Source organism: Hetaerina americana, unplaced genomic scaffold (assembly GCF_022747635.1).
Source record: "Hetaerina americana unplaced genomic scaffold, ioHetAmer1.1.p SCAF_8, whole genome shotgun sequence".
In the NCBI taxonomy this organism is placed as follows: Eukaryota; Metazoa; Arthropoda; class Insecta; order Odonata; family Calopterygidae; genus Hetaerina; species Hetaerina americana.
This window is the reverse complement of record NW_027287427.1, coordinates 51,963,914-51,987,215: the sequence shown is the minus strand read 5'-3', so window position 1 is coordinate 51,987,215 and position 23,302 is coordinate 51,963,914. Positions and strand designations below refer to the sequence as shown.

General features: G+C 36.7%; 1 protein-coding gene across 1 annotated transcript; it reads left to right on the top strand.

The window, feature by feature from the left end:
• Positions 1 to 2,806: 2,806 nt before the first annotated feature.
• LOC139698021 (lipase 3-like) lies at positions 2,807 to 22,577 on the top strand. Its single transcript, XM_071596878.1, has 8 exons — positions 2,807 to 2,887; positions 8,064 to 8,262; positions 13,203 to 13,317; positions 14,378 to 14,621; positions 16,658 to 16,816; positions 19,675 to 19,759; positions 20,741 to 20,883; positions 22,423 to 22,577. The coding sequence occupies exons 1-8, from the start codon at positions 2,807 to 2,809 to the stop codon at positions 22,570 to 22,572; spliced, it is 1,176 nt and encodes a 391-aa protein (XP_071452979.1). The 3' UTR covers positions 22,573 to 22,577.
• The last annotated feature ends 725 nt before the right edge of the window (positions 22,578 to 23,302 follow it).

The window sequence follows — 23,302 nt, the reverse complement described above, 5'->3', positions numbered from 1 at the left end:
TTATGTGTCCATTAATCTATGAATTAGAATTTTATCAGTAATAAGTTATGCAGATAATATACTCCCGGAACCCCTATGAGCGCTTACCGGCCCCTGTGAGTACTTACAGGATTTATTGTTTCCCTAGGATACTTTATTTTAAGAACTGTTGAATTATAGTTAAATATATCCAAAATAAAAAAGCATATTTAAAATTTAAAAATTTACAGCTGATTGAATCTCGTTTTTTGGTTCATAAATTTCTTTAAGTCATAAAACTAAACTTGTTTAAGTATCAAAGTAACGCCAATTGAGTGAAAACGCCAACAAAAGGGCCGAAAACAAAACGTTGATGGTGTAAACCAATACTTCACTGAAATTCATGATTTGCAAAGCATAAGTAAAGCTTATAATTTACGGGAAGTAAAATTTACATTTACTTCCTGTTATTTATTCATACTGGATAATGAACGTGATAGTTGTGAATTAAATGCTGAAATTAGAATATATACAACGAGGGTAATCTCAGTTTAGATTAACAACTCCAATATTGGTAAATAACATCTAAAAACCAACCCGCATCCCATCCAAAATACATTAAGAACACACAGAAAACATATAAGAAAATAATAAATCACAAAATATCACCACCGAAATGCAGTTGTCAACCCGAGCGGCGAGGGGCAATTGAAATCGGAGCTCTTCTGAGAGGAACCACGACTCGTGAACGGCACTTACTCTATCTGGAAAGGAGTGGTCAACACCTGCGCCTTCGGATAAAGATGTGATAAATGATTAAAGAAAATCTTGTTATTTAACGAAATTTTTCTCAGGTACTATCGAAAATGACGTGCAGGTGCCATCACCAGGAATATTTTTTTTATTTGGGGAATTTTAAATTAATTTGCAGAGATTCTAATACGATAAATAGGAAAAACTTGGATGGCCTTCGAATAACAGCTGGAGGGACGCATATCTTGCCACCTAGTAAATGGAAACTTACCAATCAGGCTTTGCAAGACACTTGTAGGGGGAGAGAACACAGCACAGTCCTTATCCCCGATATTTTACACCTGTTAGAAAAGAGGCAACGAGTGGTCTTGGGAACATACAGAGATAGGGCGAAATTTCAAAATGTGGTCGATGGGTATTGTTTTCAAGGAATTTCCTAATTGATTTAGACTCGAGTGATGGATTATTCTGTAAGGGATTCTAATTCAACAGAAAGATCATCTTCTGATACGGTAAACAACAAAAAGTCAATTAATTTCCAGTATATGGTAGTCTAAATACCATTAAAGGTAATAGTAAAACGTCTTCATCTGGATGCTTCCTTCTTAACGTAATTCCGCCCAACCATGCCTATCTTATTTATAGCCACCCTGTGCTTGCCTAAAGTACTCGCCTCATTCACAGTCTCCAACATACCATTTCCGATCAAAACGCTCTGACTCTATCTTTCCTGCCTCCGTTGGATTTCTCTCAAAAATCTTCTCTCCTCCCCCACCATGCCTAGCTCTTACTCGCTTATTTCCCTTTATATCAAATTCAACTTCCCTGTTCTTCTCCAAACCCGCATTTTAAAAGCCAAAAATTCACACCTATCATCTTGTCTCAACGGCTAAGTTTCTGTGGAGCGCAAAATATATACAATACTAAATAAAAAATATGAGAGAATGTGAATAAGAAGCACTATTTATAGAGAAATATGAAATAAAAGTGGTACGTCCACTTGGAGATTTAGAGAGAATGAATGGAAGTTGAATCATCTCACAGCTGTATATGAGAAGAGTCAATCGTTAGAGAGGAAGTGATCGAACGAGAAAGTCGTAAGAGAACGCCATTGGAGAAGCAACCGAGGAAAATTAATATCTGGAGTTTCAGGGAAAGGAAAGGGTGTATGAAAAAACCTAATAATGAGGCAGGGGAGAACGAGGTATGCAAAGAGAAGGTAGCGTTGAGGAAGTTATTAGTTATTTAGTTAGTTATTTTAAGTCAAGTCACCGCTAGGCTATGTGGCAGGGGGTGAATACACACCAGACTAATTTGGACCCAAATATGACCCTACCGCGGCGGTCGGATAATGTTATTCTGATCCTTTGTCGTTCGTGGAAAATATGACATTTTAAATCTATCTGTTCTACACTTAATTTTGACGCCTTTAATAATGATTCGCCTACCGTAGTACGGTGGTATTATTAATAAATTTTCAACACCGCTAATGAGACATCCTTCCAACTTATGCAAGAGATTTAATCAGTAATGTAACTTTCGCTCTGGGAGTGATTCCCAGCCTAGATCCTCTAATATTTTGGATACGCAACTAATTTTATCACAACAACGTTTAACAAATCTAGCTCCTCTGCGCTGCACGCGATCCAATGCGGCAATCAATCCGACAAAAGTGAAGATCCCATAAACTAGCAGAATATTCTAAATGATAATAGTAAAATATAGTGACCCCAAATCCAGCCTTACCTTAATAGTGTCTATTTTGAAATGAAATGTGTTGGTAAGTTTTAATTTATCAATAAAAGTTGGATTATTCTACTTAAGGTGAGTATCACCCTTGTGAAAGTTAAAAATTAACTACCCCTTCTATTTGAAATTAAAAGCAAAACCTTTTCCGTCCCCTGCTGTCCCGCCAAGATCTCAGTAATAAACAGGCCATTTCTACACTCCAGGCAGACAAAACTAACCACACCCTGTACCGAAAACCTTAACTAATCCTGCTAATCCAAAACTTCCAGCCGACCATCCCATCCATCAGTATCGAGGCCTGTATCAGCCAGCCATATCCAATTCGTCAGTATCGAGTGGTATCACCATGCCCCCCCCGTTCAATCCCCAGTCGCCCATATCCTTGCCCCCAACTATCAAGCCCCCAGACATATCCATGTATCTATGGGTACGGAAAAATGAATTTTGTTTGAAAATTGTATATGGTGTACAAAAGCTAATTCTTCAAACCCGATTCCACGGCAAAGAAATATGCACAGATTAACAGAGTTTGCTTACCTTCGAACGGTACTCTGTACGGGCGGGAGTTCCATTTGCGTGCCTGCGTCTTCTGATCAAGATCTGGTAAATGATTAAAATGTTTCATTATCAGTTACGATACATACGTGTGATCACTTAAAGTTTAATGCCACCGATTTGATCCCAGAACAGTCGAAAAAATAGGCATTCTAAAAAAAGCACGCGCAACCTGCGAATAGGTTGGTTTGGGAGTACTGCTGGTATTTAGCGCAATGCCCTTCGGTCTTTGAAAGAACGCAATGTCCACTAATCCTACCTGACCTAATTACAGAGAGAATGTGAAAGACGATAGCTTTACTAGCAATAGAAATCCAAAAGTAATTTCTTCCTATTATTTCCACGCAATATTATTACGTCTTTAACATTTTTATGGTATTTTAAATATATTCTGCAAAACTTTGTTTAAACTATGGCATATTTATTAAGAAACATATTCAGTAAGGTCTGCATAAGAATCCAAAGAATATATGGACACTACTTCATAGTAAAATGGAAAAACTATCATGGTAGTGGATAAGGGTACTCAAACAACGACGCATGAACGGCTAAGGGCTGAATGATCGCCAATAAAAATGGGATTCTCATTAAATTTTGTATGTTATAAAACGTCTACATATTTCAAATTAGTCTTTTAACACTTGAAGGGATTTGCATTTGGCGGCCGATCGGGCAGAAAGTTTTACAACCTCCACACATAAGAAATTTCATACTTTGAGTTATTTTTTCTCGAGTTTTCCTATGCGAATGGGAATAAAAAAATTTGAGCTAACATGATGTTTCATTGTGTTGTGGCGCGGAGGGATATGGGTGGGTACCGACGGAGTTAGCTGCGGATTTGGTGCTTGTAGTTTAATTTCACCCAAAATCAGAGCCTCATTCTGTATATCTCAAGCTATCTGTGCTCCTTCATATCATATTAATATTATATCATATCTTTAGCCCTGGTGGCTGTGGGGTAACGACCTCGTCTTCCAACCCAGAGGTCGCGGGTTTGATTTCCGTCTGGGTGGGTTCACCTCCATCTAGGGCTTGGGTGTTTGTTTTGGTGATAACCGGGTGTAAAGACCAATAAGTGCTGTTTTTGGATTAATATTAATTTAAAAAATAAATATTTCCACAAATTATTGTTTTAATGAAGAACCCTTGATGGAGTACTTATTATTAGTATTCTTTCAATTAAGACAGGTTTTGGATGGACACAGGACGAAAAACGGGACAATGAAATATTTAATTACCTTTCTTTAGAAAGCACAACCTGTCATCCAACATTAAAATTAGTCGCTCTTCAATTCCCCATGCCTCCATCCTCTATTCACTCCGTCCAAAATCCCCTACCTACCCCTGCCCAATCGTCGTTTGCTTTCAATTCTCCCCTTAAACACAGTCTTTAGCATCCTACTACCAATCAAAACGCTCTGGATCCTTCTGCCTTCTTTGAATTCCTCTCGGCAGATCTCTCCACCCACAACATGCTTAACGATTCCTCGTCTGATTTCCATTCCGTCCATTTTACCTTTTTCATCCATCTCCACACTCACATTTCAATTGCCTCCAATCTACGCCTATCATCTTGCTTCAGCGGCCATGTTGCCGCGCCGTATAAAACCAAAGTCCTTATAAAAGTTTAAATAGAGTACTAGTGCAGTGAGAAGTTTAGATTCATTTTAATTCATTAAATTCATTAAAACTGAGGTAGGGAGGAGGTGCTTGAAATTCTATAATTCATAATTGTCATAACGAGTATTTAAGGTTTGATCGAATATGTACGGAAATATTTCACGCAGTTGCACTCCAAATGAATGTGCTCAATGATCCAGGAATCGGAACCATTAAAATTTTGTGCAATTTTTACAGCTGGAGATGACATAGCATTACTGCCTATTGTTCAACGTAGGGTATACTTACATCGTGGAATCCATGGAGTTCACCGTGTTGAACTGTGACAGTAAAACTAACCTTATACTTTGATGAGCAGCAGGGAAAAACATTTGCGGTAATGCGTAGTTTAAGAAAACATTTCGTAATCCGAAAATCGGAGGAAACTATTACAAATTATTATTACAACTGTCTTTTATTTTGATGAGAAAAATTTCTCAAATAAAATTTTCATAAGACCCACTTAAACGCACTTCAGTTAGCGTATTTTGCTGGGTAGTCGTTTTTGGACATGCAAGTTATGGCTAAGCAAACGTCACTGGATTTTTCGGAGTCCTTTTGCGCTAACCGGAGTTATTACTAGTCTTTGATCAGCTTAAGCTACATTTATGATGCTCCAGGGACAACAAAATACATTCTTCTTAAGCACCGACAAAACATGACACAAAATATCCCCATAATACTATACATATTACAATGACTAATTCTATGCTCTGCACTCTTTCTATCTCCGGTAACTCCTTCCAAAATGATCATTCATTTTCTCCCTTTCCCAGTATTCTCCCTATTCCCTTTAATTAACGTCTTCAATATCCCACTGTCCCTTATTATCTCATGAATTCACTCATCTTGCCTCTTTCAAACGCCTCCCTAAAAACTTTCTCATCCTATACCATTCAGAGAATTGCATCTTTTGTTTTCTCTTCCATTAATTTTTCCATTCTCTCCAGCGTGCACTCTTCAAATGCCTCCGATATAGGCATATCAATGACTGCCTGAATGACCTATTTTTTGAGCCACATAGAAGTAAGTTCCACATTAAAGTTTTCATTAGTGTTTTCTATACATATGTAATCCAGGTGTCTGTCCGATATACCGTAGTAAAAGAGGCATTATAAGCTTAAGCCTATGTTGTGATTGTGCCCTTATCGAGTAAATTGTTGATCACGCGATAAAACGTGGCGAAATAAAAATGTACTTCCAAGCATTGCGCGAAATAAGAGTTTGTCAATATCTACTCTCCCATGCAATCGCTAATTATTGACTGACAATAAAATCCGTATGATTTGAAACGCACGCCTAGCATATGAAGCACGTGCATTGCGACTCAAAAAAAGAAAAAGTTGTAAGAGATAGATGAATCACTCATACGAGATCGACTAGGGATATAAAGGTTTATTTCGATTCAGATTTAATGCCAAAATTTTATCTTTGAAAAAAATCGCTAGGTGATACACTGAATTACATCCACCTGTCAAAGAAGATCTGAGAGATCGATCCGATTTGATTAGGAAACCTAGCAGTTCAAATATGGTCAAAGATGTTTTTAACTCAGATAGGAAAACTCTGGAACGTGGATATATATATAATGGTGTACGCGGCTGTGGAGTCCTTCAATACCGGGACTGGATGTTGGCGACCGAAACGCAGAGCATCCGAGTAACGGCCATTTGAGTTTCCATAGCAGAAGTGAAATATTCAACAAGACCGACATTCGCCAGAGGAAGGCGTAAAATGAAGAATCTAAATTATTTCTTCCTCTTTGCCGGTTTGGCACTAGTTTCAACTTCTCCGATAATTGACAATGAACGGGGAACGGACAGCAGTGAAGAAAAACGGGAAGTTGACCTACCACAGATTCTCTTGCCTACCGTAAGTAAATAAAACCCTCCTTTCAGGCTAAATTTCCGCATTAACGTTAAATTATGAAGTCGGTGCTCATACGGTAGCATTAAAAAGAGCGTGTTAAAATAAAAATTCGAGAGCAGAGAAGGTTATGCGGTCGAATGGTTGGGACTACTGCGCTTTCAATGGAAACACGCCCATCTTCACGGTAGGAGATAAACGGAGGTGGAGGGTGAGAGAGATAATGTCAGCATTAGAGGCGATGAAAGGACAATCAAGGAGATTTCAGGGTCATGTGATATCATATTACTACATGAAAAGCACTCTCGCAATCAAAGACCTCGGCAATACTGCTAATCATTAAAACTATGGTCGTGAAATATTAAATCTTTATTTTGGAAGTGTAAAGTTTCTTTGTACCGTCTTCATAGTCTTACCTGAATAAGGCCTAAGAGAAGTACGAAAACTTAAACTTCATTAAATGTAAGCGTCCTTTTACGTGTTTTCTATTTATATTTTGGTGTTCTATTATGCCGTCCAAGTATGTGTACATGTATTACAAGTAACTATTACGCTTCATGTTTATGTGATGGAACTGAAAGAGAAAAACATCATAAAACATACTGATCGACATTACTGCAATTCTTATAACGCCAATCTTTTATTCACACACGTGACTTATTTTTTTAATAATCCCTGTATAAAAGGCAATCAACTCAAGGGTTTTTGATGGGCGAGGGTATAACTCTCCGAATATTAATAAGTGCAACGGTAGTGGAGCATAACCCGCGGGCCATTTGCGGCACGCCGCTGCTTCTATGGAACCCGCTAACGTTGTTTCAATGGAACCCTCCCTCCGATGACCCACTCCCATTTTCACATTTTTCAAATTGAACATTATTATTAATGTTACGTCATAAATTCTTCTTAATATAAAACTAAAAAACTAATTTTTTTTTACAGATTTAATTAAAGATCTTGCTTCTCGGTGATGTGCCCACTAATATAATAATATAATTTAAATGAGGGAAGTCGTTTCTACATTAACTACAATTTTCCTAATACGGTAGGCAAGCTTAAAAAATATCTCTCGGGGTTGGAAATTTGACCATCAATGTAGGAGCCAAGTTTATTTTCCTTTGGTTCCTACTATTCCCCTGGAAGAACTAGTATTTGAAAATTCGAATAGCTTATGTGAAGATAAGAGCACCTAAATTAACCTGGAATCCAATCTGGGGTCTCCATTTACAGCTGATCACTCTACCCAATTGCTACCAAGCCCCTTCTAGAAAGGGATCCATGAATAAGCCGTCCACAATCCGGAAAACAATAGTACAGGTTAAAAAATGGTTAATAAAAAACCATAATGGTTAAACTTAAAACGGACCTTGGAATATTATTTCCCGACATACCTCCACGGAAGACCTTGTGCTCTTGTTATGAATCACAGGATAGGATAAAGCGCTTAGGCTTCGGTTTGTCGGCTAAGAACAATTGTAAATTTTTCGAATTAGCAATTATAATATTATTCTCTCCATGTACAGCCCGAGCTGATCAAGTACTACGGTTACCCGGCGGAGGAACACGTGGTTCAGACTGATGACGGATACGTGCTGACCATGCACAGGATACCGCACAGGCCCGGCCGCTCTTACCGCAGGGAGCAGAAGGTCGTCTTTCTGCAGCACGGTCTCCTCTGCAGCTCTGCCGATTGGGTGATGATGGGACCCGGAAAAGCCTTCGGTAGGCATTAAAGCCTATTTACCCATACGATGAGAGGATTTTGTTCTCCTTGAATGAACTCTGCTACCACAGTTTCGAGCGGTGACCGATTCAGACGCTTAGATGCATATGGTGGTTGTTACCAATAGTCTACCGGCTAAGGTTGGTTTTTGATGAACAATTAGATGGAGCACTATTAACTTCTAAGTCCACGACAGTGAACATCCTAATGTCCCTTCAGCAGTGCCACATACTTTCTATCACCTTCCATCCTACCCAAGTACTTGATCTTTCCCTCCCTCTCTCTTGCTTAGCCGGCATCCCATTGATACTGAGAATTTTTGCTCCATTCTCTTTTCCTGCCCTCTTCGAATTTTTACAGATAGATTTCTCTAGTCTGCCAAGACCAGCAGTTAATTTGAATCCATATGCATCTATTTTTTTCCCCATTCTTCACACCAACCATACTATACAAGCATACGATCTGCGCTCATCCTCGTTCTCAACGATCAATTCATATCTTGGAGTCATATAAAAATGTACTCCATACGTAAGTTTGGAAAGATACGATGGGCGGCAATGCGATTTATGAATGAAACCACCACTAATTTTCCTTTAGTAATCTTTAAAGTCTTATTTTCCGATAACATACAATATTTAAAGATTCATGGAGGTCTGTAGTCAAACAATCCTGATGAATTAATAACTGGAGTGGAATCCGATATTACCACGCCATAATGATGAGACTGATGGCTGACGATTTTTTTACCATTTTAAGTTATCAATTATAACATAACATATCTTGCAAAGAGGAAATGCCCTTGAAATGGAAAAACGGGGGGTTGTAGAACAGATGCACGTTTACGATACACCCAGAAATTATAGTTTTCAATTCAGTTTTGGTACTTTTCATATCATTCATTTAAATTATGATCGTCATCGTCCACATCCCCACGAAATTACTCGAGAACGAAGACTCAAAAATGTTCCCAGGTGACATATGCGGCGCAGGCGAGAGTTAACAGTTCTGTCTGTGAAGAAAGGATAGGCACATAACCTCATTTGAATCGCCACTCCGACAGGATAAAACACTTACGACTTAATAAATATTGTTTCCATAAAAGAACATCTTCCTTCTTGTGCCCATGCGTCACGGAGAAAAGTTCAACATTCATCACAATATTTGGACGGCGAAATTTTCTACTTTTTTTCACCCAATTACTCTGTGGAATTGTGAATAACATATACATTTCTAGTTACCAGTCTGGCGACTATTCTCACATGCCAATACATTTGAAACATACTCTCTGACTCCTTCCCCCACCAATATTCATTGATGAAAGCATCGAATATTCTCGATAGTAAATGATATCCAATTTGCTCTGCGAAGCGTTTATGAAAATCTTCGTTCAAGGTATTCCACCTATCATCGAATTAAATGATTAAAAAACAAATCAATTAAAAAACAATTTATATTCCTAGTAAATAACTTATTACATAAAGAATATTCTTCCTTTGTGGGCTTCATTGAAGTTTAAGTTACCCGAAAACCCCAGAACCTACTTAAACAATCGATAATGGATAAAGTAGATAGTCACTGCCCTAATGGCAAGAGATGAATTTAATCGGAAACGAGAAGCTTCCTTTGATTTACGTAATTTGTGAACGGCTCATGGGGCATTTGCGAAATCCAGGTGATTAAGCGGCTTACAATCAGCCCGAATGAAAAAAGGTATCATCCAAATTCGTCATAATAAAACACAAAGATCTTCATCTCCTCCTATTCTTTATCTTAAAAGACGCAAAAACAGATGTTTTGATCCATAGCCTCCGGTAATACATAGCCTATGGGATCTCTGGTTCATAAAAAAACTGATAACAGGAAAGTGAAGCCAAGGCATGCTGGTGTACATCGTGGGGAGGGGGGGGGCGTCAAGGTCAAGGACCACGACTTGTGGCACGAATCCATTCATTGTAAAACGGAAATAAAAATAAGAGGGACAAGATTTTGGTTCTCCTGCATTACTTCAACCTATATTTTTCAGAAATGCGTAAAATATCATTCGAGCCTTTCAGAGTAGGCATTCAAGAAAACCTATTTTTGAGTTATCTCAGCAAAAACCCCATTTAACGAATGTCTTTTATATTCTCCTGCCTTTCATTTGAGGAGGTTGGATCGTGGTTTTACGAGTCAATTTGACACCTGAGGCCCTATAAAAACAAGTTTAATAACCAATCGTGAGTGGTTATTAAGCAGATATGACTTGAACATTACAAAATTTGAGCTGAGATTCTGAACACTTTCTGGAACGTGCTTTTATATTTATTTCTCTGAAGCACCAATTTTTAAAACCAAGCATATTTGGACGTTTTCCCACAAATTATTTAATAACATTTAACCACAGATATTTAGGTGATGCCGTATTTTAATACTATTAAGCACATCTCATATGATTGCGGTGATAATATCAGTTTTTTTATGAATTTCACACTTTTCTGATAAATTAAACCATTCTTGCGGTGACATTCCTTCACTACCAAAAGTTCCTGCATGAAATCTTGGCTTTTCCATGCCAATTTATATAAAAATAACGCAGGAAGACCTTGTTTCATCATCATTATTTAATACAGTGCCCTATTAAATACAAACGGAGAACATTTTATCAAAGTCGCAAGCGCATAACAGCTCAATTAAACCTTCTTAAGTTCTTACGACTCTTTAATATTCGTACATCACTCTAAATATTGTACGGTCGACATTTATGTTTATCCTGCTAAACACAAGTTTGAATGCCACATAAAAATTTGGAAAGAAATATTCTGCTATATGCTGCAATGAAAAAACATTTTAACAGCATTTATTTCCAGGTCCAATCACTAATAGAAGCAGGAATAACTGCAAAACCGAGTGTTTTCTCATATTGAGATTTAAGCATTTGGAGAGGAATGTTTGCTATCACATTTGAACAAAGCAGCTAATTAATCGAACTTAATTATAGCTCGGCAGCTCCATCAACGCAGGGACATACTTCTTATATGAAAACCCGTAGCATATTAGACGCAGTGAAACTAAAAATGGAAGCGCTGGAACCATTTTATATCTCAGCAATAAAACGGTCTTCAATTTTTAATAAGTTAACACAAAAATAATGATTATTTCTGTAAAAATAAAATATAAGAATGTGGGAATTAATTTACCTAAGGGTTGTGTGTAGAATAATTACCGTAAAGAAAATAGTAAGAAATTTTAAATAAATGTAAGTTGGTAGTTGACTTTAATGTCAGTAGGGAAGGAATTAATCTCCCATGTATTAATTAATCTCTCAATCTCATAATGTAACCATTTACAACAAGCTACTCTGTCTTTTAGCTCGTAATGTAGTTTACATGCTACTCTACCCCAAGGTTTGATGTTTGAATGATGTAGCAGATATTTTATGAAGTTAATCATGCTTTTATTTGCGAATTGCACTAAACATAAAGAGTAACTCCATCATCAATTATTTATTTTAATAAATTACCTGATATTTTATTTAAAAACTGACAAAAGCTCAGAAAAAATAAATATCATACATTTTTCATTAGACAATAAGATCAATGTGACGGAAAGGATTATTGTGAAAAAAATGTTTCAACTATCACCTGATGAATTTTTGAAGTTTGACGACACTATTCTGTAGGAGGTATGACAACGGTGCTGAGATTAATTTTTTTTGGTAAAAACCTATGAAAACCTAAGCTCATTTTTGTTAAAATTCCGTTATTTGATCGCAGCTAACTTTTTTTTTATTTAACAAATCTACCTCGGGGTAGTAACTGACTAACACATACGATTCTGAAGAGGTATCGGTGGCGTTTGGGCAGTCAATGTTTGCGAAACGGAACACAAACATTAATTTAGTACATACATATATACCTGTATGAACGTGTTTTAAAGTATATTTTATCTAAAAGTATTTTTTCTTTGAATCAAATTAGAATTGAAGATATAGTTAATTACATTACTTTAAAATTATATAAATATATTAACTGAACACCTAATTTTAAATTGCTACTTATGACTCGATTTATTTGGTTATTCTATTGATGATATTAAAGGTAAAACCTTTCAAAATAGTAAACATGAATATCATATGGTGTTCATAACTTAGAAACAGATTCGTATAATTTATTTAAATTTGAAATGCAACGATTTCAGGGTGTAAAAATGATTCCCCTTGACTGATTTACGAATCCTGATCCCTAGATGTCCGGCCAAGTGATTTAGCAATTTAAGCTACCGAGGCCTCCTATTACTCTCCGAGATTTTTGGGGTTTAAAAGAAACAAGTTGTTGTGACGAAATACCGTACATACAATATCACACACCTTCGTTGTCGTTCACGATGCACCAGGGTCCATGAGGTTAAATCCAACTTAAAACACTAGGTGTGTTTTATCTTTGACCAATTTCAAGAAACTGGGGCGATGCCGTGACAGTAACTATTAAAAAAGTCATCCGCTAAATGTTTGGTAGCTTAACTGCCTCGGCCGGATATCGAGGGATCTTGGGCCAAATCTCGGTCAATACGAATGACCTTCACACTCGGAAATTGCTGCATGCACATTAAGCGGATGACTCCGTTAAAAGTTAATGTCTTGGCATTTCCCGCAATTTATTGGAATCTTTAAATTTAATTTCTTGTTACAATGTTTTAAATTACCGAAAGGTATAGTTTAAATACTTCAGTTAAAAATAACATCAAAGCCCAAGGAAAACTACCCTAAATGTTTTCCATTTCATATTATTCGTTTTTCTTGCATGTCCCGAACGAGACAAACGCTAAAAAACGACAACCACCCACAACAATGGAATTACTTGATAGAGTGGATTATGGTTTTTGATTCTGACAGTAAAGATGTCTTCTTAAAGTTCAATTTTTTTATCGATTGAATAATTTATGTAGCCAATCTATTTCACAGCTTTAATCCTCGCCGATGCCGGCTACGACGTGTGGATGGGAAACGGACGTGGGAACACCTATTCTAGAAAGCACATATCCTTATCACCCAGTGATGCTAAGTTCTGGGACTTCAGGTGTGTATCCTTTATAGATTTTCCTATTCTAGCGCACAAGGTATTATCATTCGGAAGTACATATTTTGAAGACACAGAAAAAGAGTTCACATATTTAAAAAAATCCTGTAAAATCATTCAAATATTGACGTTTATATAGTGACAATAACAGTACACAGTTGATAATATAGTAATATATACATAATAATTCAAAATTTATAAATTAGAACAGCTCGATACGCATACATTGAGTGAAATAGTGCCAATTGTCGCTGAATTTATAGAGAAACAATTTTTTTATCCTTGTAGATTAAATCCATGAGGTGCGATTTTTTCAAACATAGTTCTTTCTATACAGTTTTTGTATAAAAAGTTCTATCAAAGCTTCACTATTTTGGCTGCAGCGCAAGAAAGTTAAAATTTGTTAATGTTTTCTTTGCATGCAAATAAATAGTAAATCTTAAATACCTCACTGTGGCACAATTCTGCACCGTAGTCCATATGTTTATCAAACAAAAAGATTGTTTTTTTTGCCCCTTTAAACAACCTTTGAATTATTCCGAATTTGAAACGAAGTTTAATGATGAAGTGAAATAAGTCTAATGGTTATAAATAAATATTTATCTAATATATGCATGTATCTAAATTTTCTGCTGCCAATTGCAGTCGTGGGTGAAACTTTTAAGAAAGTGTATGAAAATCCTCTCATGAATCATAGAACCTTTGACTTTTGGTACATAAATGCCTTTGATTTGAACAGGTTCAATTCTTCAGATCTTTAGATCTTAACACGTGTAAAAAATACAGTACGTAGTTTTCGAGAAAAATATTCACTTTCAAGCCTTTAATTAATTACGCTATTGTTTCTTGCCAGATACTGCAAGTTTGCGAAAGTAACCGAATCAGCCTTTCCTGTGGGAATGGGACAAAATTCATTCCACCGTCAAATATAAAACTATAAAACATATCGGTGTTGAATATTCATCAAAAGTTTTCAGTTTTTTTGAATATTGTAAATTAGATGAAGTCTTTATGCTTGATGAGCTCTGTTGTTGACAACACTAAATTTGCATCCAAACAGCTGGAGCGAGATGGGCATATACGACTTGCCGGCTGAGATCGACTACATCCTGAATGCAACAGGAAAGGATCACCTTTATTACGCCGGCCATTCCATGGGAACCACCATGTTCTACGTCATGTGCACCATGAGGCCCGAGTACAACACCAAGATTAAAGCCCAGTTCTCCTTAGCTCCCGTAGCATTCATGACCCGAATCGAGACGCCGCTAAGGATTCTGGCGCCTTTCATCGACGAAATTGACGTGAGCTCTTTCTTTCTCTTTTTAATCAAACAAAAGTTTTTAGGCATTCAAGTTTTGCCGATTTGATTTAAAACCAATGAAACAACCTTCGACCGTCGGATATCGGGTGTTCCCGTTTTTGTACTCATGCTCAAGCAACAGGAACACATTCACGTATCTTCCCCAAGAATTGTTATCCTTTATTTTGGCAATACATTTGTTTATTAATTTTCAACTATACAAATGCGGATCTAGAAAACCTCAGTGGGACAATCACATGTATGATAGTTGAAAATTATGTAGCCACACTAATTTAGAAACTGCAATTGAGCTTACAGTCGATGATTTCATGGTCATAGGTATTAATAAATATATTTATTTTCTTAATATTGATGAAAGTATTGATTAATAAGTAGTGTCGAGCGTAGACATTAAGTGTTTTAAAATTTAAAAACCGGCTATTCTTTTGTCTTATACATAATTTTATATATAAGTAAGTGAATATAAATTTATATATTACTAAGTGTAACAGGAGGTTTTTAAATTTTATGTAATTGTGCAGATAGCGTCTCTAAGGCATACTAAATAAAAATATTTCTTTTACTTAACCAATATTCTAACAGTATTTATTATTCGTAAGAGAGAATCAATACAACGCGATTCCTAGTGTTTGGATCAAATCATTGGAGCTGGGTGGCAATATCCGCAATCTACACACGTGAAACATAAAATATTGGATTCTGGATAATGACAATGGATAGCGATAGTGAGAGCATGAAAAATAAACATTCATTATCTCAATCCGTGTCCATTCTCGAATTAATCTTCGTTTGAAAATACCTCTTTTGGCATTCTTCTGCAAATTAATCTTTCGGAAAAAAATATCCGAATGCGTAGTACCCCCAATTTTTCATAAAAATTCGTATGCTTGCGCCACTATCTTTTTGGGTAACCAAAGGTAAAATAACATTTTTCTGAAAATGCTTTGGAATTTTTCTTCTTGTATAAATGTCACAAAACGGGTTTGAATTGCCTGTTAAGGATCTTTTTAATTTTCTCTACGTTTCAAAATCAAATTCCAAATCAATTCCAAAGCCTTTACTCTTAATTAGCGCTCTGTTTTTCCTCTAACATTTGCTTGTTCTTTCTAATCTTTTTACCTTTTTTCCAGGTTTTCCCTTTATTATCATATTATGTTTTCTTTTCTATGAGAATTTCACCCTCTACAGTTTGAATTGGATGTAATCATATAACAATCTCTAGAGGCTGCTTCCATATAATATTTTTCCGTGCTATTCACCTTTCGTGATCTATTAATTTTCAATGTAGAACGTACTCTTTTGTTTTATTGCATATTTGAAATATTCCAAAAAATGGATCCAATATCTTCTTTACGTTTTAAACCTTCCAATTATTTTACTTTCCTCAGAATCATTTTTTGTTCATTAAAATAATCTGGTTTTCTCTTAAAATTAGTATAAAATTTTGGATTGAGTTAAAGGTTAGGATTTGAGTTTGGAAAGGTTAAGTTTGACAAAAGCTATTTTACCGACTTGAGCCTAAATTCTTCCAGTAGGTACACTTAAGGACAAAGAGAGGGATTTTCTATTTCTCTTGCTAAAACGTATTCAACCATTTCCTCTAAATTAATACCTTTTATACTACAAAGAAACGACACAAGGTAGCCGTAAAAATATGTTAAAACATTTTCAGGAATCAGTTTATTCGTTCTTTCACTTTTTCAGTCGTCAGGTGATTAATTAATTTCCTCCGCTTTTTTTAAACTTTTTTCAAATCTTTTGTTCATGCATTGATTCTTTCCCTTATTATTTTTCTCCTGCTCACTCAATCACTCATCCACTACACTTCAGATTACATTTCTCAAAATTTTGCTCTTTCAATACTCATTTAAATCGTTTGAAGCCATTCTTTCAGCCGCTAGTGACCCGTTCAATCGTCCTCTCGTCACTCCAGCCACCCATTTTTCCAATTGTTTTTCACGTTCATTCCACCGTCCACTTAATCATGCCTTTATAACGTGCATATTTTCTCTCCAGTGGGTCATGAAGATGCTCGGGGCCAACGAGTTCCTGCCTAAATCCGAACTCCTTGAGATGGTGGGGATGATTACGTGCAAGGATCACGCCATTACACAGTCACTCTGCGGCGATGTGCTCTTCCTCCTCTGCGGGTTCGACTCCAAGGAGCTCAATGAAGTGAGTTGAAGGACACACGAGAACAACTTAAAGAGAAGCATCCAACCGTTTACTCCATCATCTCAACGCAAACCTCTAGATTTTAAAGAAAGCACGACCAACTCTTCCGCGACGCCATAGGGCGCCATGCTTTTGTTAGCGCTAAACCATTCATCATGGTGTGCCACAAGTCTCGAAAGATAGCACGCAATACGGACCACTACGAAACTCCGTCGTTGAATAATTCCAAAAACAGTAGTCCTTAAGGACGAGTATATCGCCAGGCGCACACAATGACCGTATTTTTTGTAATCTATATTATCAGGATAAACACTCTGTGAACTTGAAGGTGCTTTGTTACTTTAAAAGGAGAAATCACGGTATACAAGTCACTGCTTCCGTTCATATACATAGTTTCTAGTGTTACTGATTTACTTTTAGACGAAAAACGGTAAAATTATGCAACTTTTAGAAAATATGACTAATTCCAAAAACGTGTACAAAAAGAGTCTCCAATTTGAAAAGTCAAATTGTCATCAATCAATTTTAAATTTAATTAATTTCAAATTAGCATAATTGTCTTTAAATTAAGATACTATTGTCTCGTAAAATTAATTTTCATGAAATATTTTCAAATCATATGAATTATATGATGGTATTTTAAATTAAAAACGTGATTATTTAAATAATTTCGAGATCGCAAACTGCGCATGGGGGTGACAAAAATGAAAATCTAGCAATGGGGTGGATTTTCTCCACCTCTATTCCAGTAATCTAGGGCATTAACATAGAGAATAGTTCCTTAAATAATCTCGAATATTCTCAAATAGCGTGGGAAATAATGGTGAAATGGGGCTATCATGCTATTATGAATCATGAACCACCTTAAATATTTAAATTCACTTAAATCAAGCCAAACAAATTCTCCAAAGTATAACGCATCAAACAAATTCGACCGAATAAGGGATTGGCGTTAAAAATGTGTATTCACTTTCTTCCTTGAGCATAAATTTTAACGACAAAGGTCATTCTTTAGTATAAAAGTGGTAAGGTGACACAGAATATCATTTTATCATCATCTCGAAGAATATTTAAAACTCACTACTATAGGGCGAACGCCCAAAAATACTAAACACTACTCTAAGGGCTATCTTCCGTAAAACTTCCCCAATGGATATCTCAATCCTGGTGAAGATTTCCTGGTGAATTTTCCACGCCAACAAATGTGAACATTTAACTATGGTGACCCATTAGAGGTTTGTACACTTGGGAGACGACTCTCAACGCGGGTTTTTTTCTAATTGAAACTGTGTCCAGTATCCGTGTCACGTTCCCTATCCCTCGGTAGCGATTAGACAAATGCGTCGCAGCGATTGGCCCGGCCCAGCCTGCGTCGCAGAAGTTGAGGGGTGGCAGTCATCTCCCAGGATAACCGCAGGAGTGCGCAGGGAGAGGGAGATTGGGCGGAGGAGAGTAGGGGAAGAGGGGATGAACAGTTTGGGTCAGAGGCTAAAAGGCGATCAGTGACGTCAACGGATGATTTTGATAGACGAAGGAACTTTGCTGCTCGAAGGGTCCCTTCCGGCAGAATGAATGCAGTTGAAAGATGATTTAGGAGCCAAGCCGCGACGCACAAATAATAAAACACACTCTCCCAGCCCAATGAAAGTACCACCATTTCCAAAAGTTTTCAGGCTATTACGGGCTCGACGAGAGTGTTGTAAAAACTCTCTTTAATTGGGCATTCACTGACCTCTAGGTACTTGGGATACGGTGGTTTTACATCGTTATGAGATAGTGAATTTCGCGCCAGTCATTGAATACCAACATAAGCAGCGAATTGGTAACTACCCAAGGCTTTTGGAAATGATAATACAAAACGAAGGAAAATGAAGAGCAAAAGAATATTTTGAGGAATTCTGCCCGATCGTACTTTCACGACGTAAATCGGCAATTGCAAAAGACGTGGGTAGTTAGAACTGAGTAGGTGGGCCGAATATGTTGAGTTACGTAACACTCATATACGAGGTTGCTATCGTTCACGGCTAGGTTCAATGTCAAGACGATGTTTTACAGAGAGATAAGATATAAACACTCGGTGAACGAAAACATTCCTCACAGTTACGCCTGAAATTGCAAAATTCAAGACGAAGTAGCAACCATTATGATTGATTTGAATTCTTCCATCAAACCGTGGTACAAATAGGGTTAAAAAAAGCGCTTTATATTTATTTTTTCGATTTTTTCAATACATTTCTAATTACGATAATTTAATTACAAAATACGTAATTCAATTCACAAAGGTGATCTGACTAACTTTCGGAACTGAGACGAATGCATAAACGTTGAGAAATTTACGAACGTGCAGACATGTATCGCTTTCCGATTTGCGTTGATATGTCATTCAATTCTATAAAAAAATATATCAATAGGAGTCACCTAAGGAGTGTACTCGGGACATTTGTGTAATTTGTGAAAGTCACACTATGATTGCGATATCTTCGATTAATACCACGAACTCGAAAATAAACATGCTACCCATGCTCAATCTGCATCACGCAGACTGTGTCGCAATCAACAACAGAAAGAGACGTAAAGGGAGCGGATAACGAGAGAGAGACATGAAAGGCTTCCCTCGTCACATTTGAGTGTTACATCGGCATATTGCCTTTATACTCACTTAGCATTTCCACTCGGAGTCATGTATTTAAATCCAGGCATTAATACTTTGTCATCACGTAGTGGTTTTTACCTGGCCAAATCTTCGTTGTGGTCAGAACTCAGTGAAATTACAAACTAAGTTAATCCCTCAGGCATTTTATTTATTACCTGCTTCTAAGACATTTACTTATACTATTTTATTTTCCTTCGTCTTTCAGACTATGATTCCAGTCATCACCGGACACACACCTGCTGGCGCATCTACGAAAACCATCGTTCACTACGTTCAGGGAATCAACTCGGGTATTTATCTCAACACACAAATCCGTACCACACCCCATATTTTGATAAATATTTTACAGAAATATGGCATTGCGTTAGCTCTAAATTCAGCATCTTTATAAGTAGTTTATTTATCAATGGTTGGCTTTGCTGGGAGAAAACGCAAGACTGCAATGGTGGAACAGACTGTTTATGCAAATGCCGGTAGATAATGTTTTGAATAAAATATTAACCGCATCCGCGAAAAGAAGTTACTCTTACAACGGCTTTAACGGCCTTTTTCATATATTTTATCTATCCACTATGCTTTCTTTGTCGTGAAAAATAAATTTATTTCAAATCGCGGAACCTTCCCGTTCCAGGGGATATCTTTGCCCTGTTTAAATGAATAGAGAAACTGTTTACCATCACAAGTGATTTTTTATAAATGTTATCAAACGAGGCTAATAGAGAGGTAATTAGCAATCAGAGGCAATGAAACGGAAAACTTAAAAGGAAATTTCATATTTTTATTTTCCTTGACCAATATATATTTAAGACGCTGCATATCCTAGAGTTGTTTCATAGGTAACAATATTTTCCGTTTACATTATAGTAAACCTTATGGCGAATAGTGAATTCTTATGACTTATTTTCTAGTTGTAATATTGCTCAATATTCAACGATATTAATGACAAAATTGGGCATAACCTAAGCATTGGCTGATGCAAAGAATAATTCTACGCACAATTGAGTTGTAGGAGAATATGATTGATATTATAAGTACTTCTAAAAAAGTTGCGATTACGAATGGTAAGTTCATTGAATACAATTAGATAGGAAAACCCATGGCTAACATTTTTCGATTAAGTTGCTCGTGGACTTGATTTAGTTATAAATGAAAATGGAGGGTTAGTAGCATGGCTGTAAAGACAAAGAAGACACTTGGGAGGGTACGGTATTAAAAAATGAAAAATATCAATAAAAAAATAATATATCCCTATCTCTTTTTTTATTCCATAGGGAAGTTCCGCCAGTTTGATTATGGTCTGATCGGTAACAAAGACAAATACGGAAGAGATTCGCCACCAGAATATGACCTCAGTCTGATTACCGCACCTATGTACTTCATCTACGGAGACAACGATTGGATGGCCAGTATTGAGGTAATTGAATTATTATGCTAGTTTTGTGTGAACACTTAAACTGGTGACGCTTGGCAGCAAAAGCATAGTTACTTCTGAAAGCCCTTCTGAGGAATTTCAATCACAAGTCTACCCGTAGGTTGGTTTGATTAGTGTGGGTGGAGCTCGCATTATATCAAGGTGTGTGGAATTAACACATCAATACCAAAACTCACACAGCGAGGGTGAAGCTGAGATTTCCCTGAGTTGTTACCGAGAATCGAACACAGGGGGTCAGTAACCAAGAGCTTAACCGAATTGCCTAACATATTCCCCTGGAATAAATGATACAAAAGACAATGCATCACAGTCCCCCTGGGTAGTTCGTAGGGTATGATGCATCTACATCTACACAATACTCCCTAATTCCACAAAAAGAGCGTTTAGTTAGGGGAACCATCGATACCTCCAGAAATATTAGTTCATACATACATATTAACATATTCCAGCCAATAAACAAAGATACCTACACACATATGTGCCTATAAAACTCTGCAAAAATCGGTAAATATTACTAAATCATTTAAGTTTAGTCTTTTAGTTAATATATATTCGGGATTTTGGGTTCGATTTAGTTGTGATCACGTATCGTGCCAGAGAAGAACGAGTACTTGAGTATATCACTTACAGTCTCTATAAAATTTTCTCCCCAGTGGTCGAATTTTTACCAATATATATTTGTTGCCTCAATAACTCCCTCTTGATACCACGATAACTTATGTGTCCAATACATTTCTGAAATACTTGTTGCTGGTAGCTTTTCCTTATATTTTCCCAAAAACCGTCTATTGAAAAGTAGTTCCTTAAAGACTGACTCGTATATTCTTCTGATGTATGTACCCCGTGAAAAGGTTTAAAGTACCAGTAACACCCAAGTATTTGACCTGTTTTGGATTACTTAACTGGATCCTACCAATTTATTAAAATCCTACCTTATATTAAAAGCACATTTGTGTATATTTGGGTCGCGGTAGTCCACGGGGTAGATTGTTGGACTGCTGATCGGAGGGCCCGGGTTCGATTCCCGGGCAAGGTACTCTGGGTACCTGCAGCTCCACCAAGCTATGTGATTTTTCGGTTGCCAGATCTTCCTGGGAAACCATAACCACCACAGGGAAAGGAACTGGCCCCCCTACCCTGATGTGTGAATTTCACACGCCGTCGGGCTTAGTACTCAACCATCACTTAACAAACCGACCTTCGGGTTGATTACTGTGTTTATATTTTATATATGCATACATAGATGAAAGCTATATTGAACAAATAAACTTCAAATGGTCAATGAAGAGACAAATCGCGTGTTTCGACTCAAAAAGAGTGATTTCTCCGTTGTCTTAGTTACAATAACCATTGCATTGGACAAACGCACCAAGACTAATCAATAATTCGGTACAATTTGGACAACTAACTCAAATCGACCGTTTCCAGCTGCGCTCGATATTTTTCTGAGGCACATTCACGGTTGTAGAAAGGGGAGTAAATATAAATGTTACTCATACGATTTTATTTTGAATATTTCAGGATGTAGAAGAGTTGTACCGGAAGCTTCCAACTGCGAAAGGAAAGTTCGAAGTGACGCTCAGTCAGTTCAACCACCTGGACTTCTTGTGGGCAATCGACGTTAAGGAACTTGTGTACAACAAAATCTTGAGCTTAATGGCTTGGAACTGAAATAATACTCATTAAAGGATGAAAAAATCTTAATCCTTTATTTTAATAATAATAACTTGTACATTTCAGTGTTTATACTGTTGATATGAAAATGTGAATAGGATGTTATCGTAGTTACTGAGTATTGGTAATATATAACGCAGTTGAGAAAGATGTTTTAGAATGTTGAATAAAATACAGTAGCTGCGATGCGGATTCAGATAAAAATAAATTTGAAAAAAATGACAAAACAGTGGCTCTTGAAGGGATGAAATTATCATTGTTGTCTATAATTTACATTGTTGTAAAGAGAGAAAATTATCAATTAAAATATTTCCATTCTATTTCTGCTTTAGTTAAATCCACGCTATTAGGCAGTTGATTAAAATACAATCCTTCAAATACATCAGAGTTCGTAAATTATGCTCAGTTCAAAGAACAGCAAGGCAATAAAACGTACCTTAACAAATAATTAACGATGAAAGAAAATTTAAAACGAGACCTATTGCAAAATTAACCGAACTTACCTTTTAAAATAGAATGAGTAACTAGCATCCTCGGGATGGAAACATGAGCGAAAAATAAAGGAAAATAGCCTAATTGACTCTTTCTTAAACACTGTCATATTAATAATACGTCATGTTCAATTATGTCAGAAATATACAGTCCTGCAGGCATAGCGCCTGTCAAAAACGTCAATGCCTCTGGTGGAGTAGGTCCGCAGCGAATTGGATTTATAAACGTAGTAATG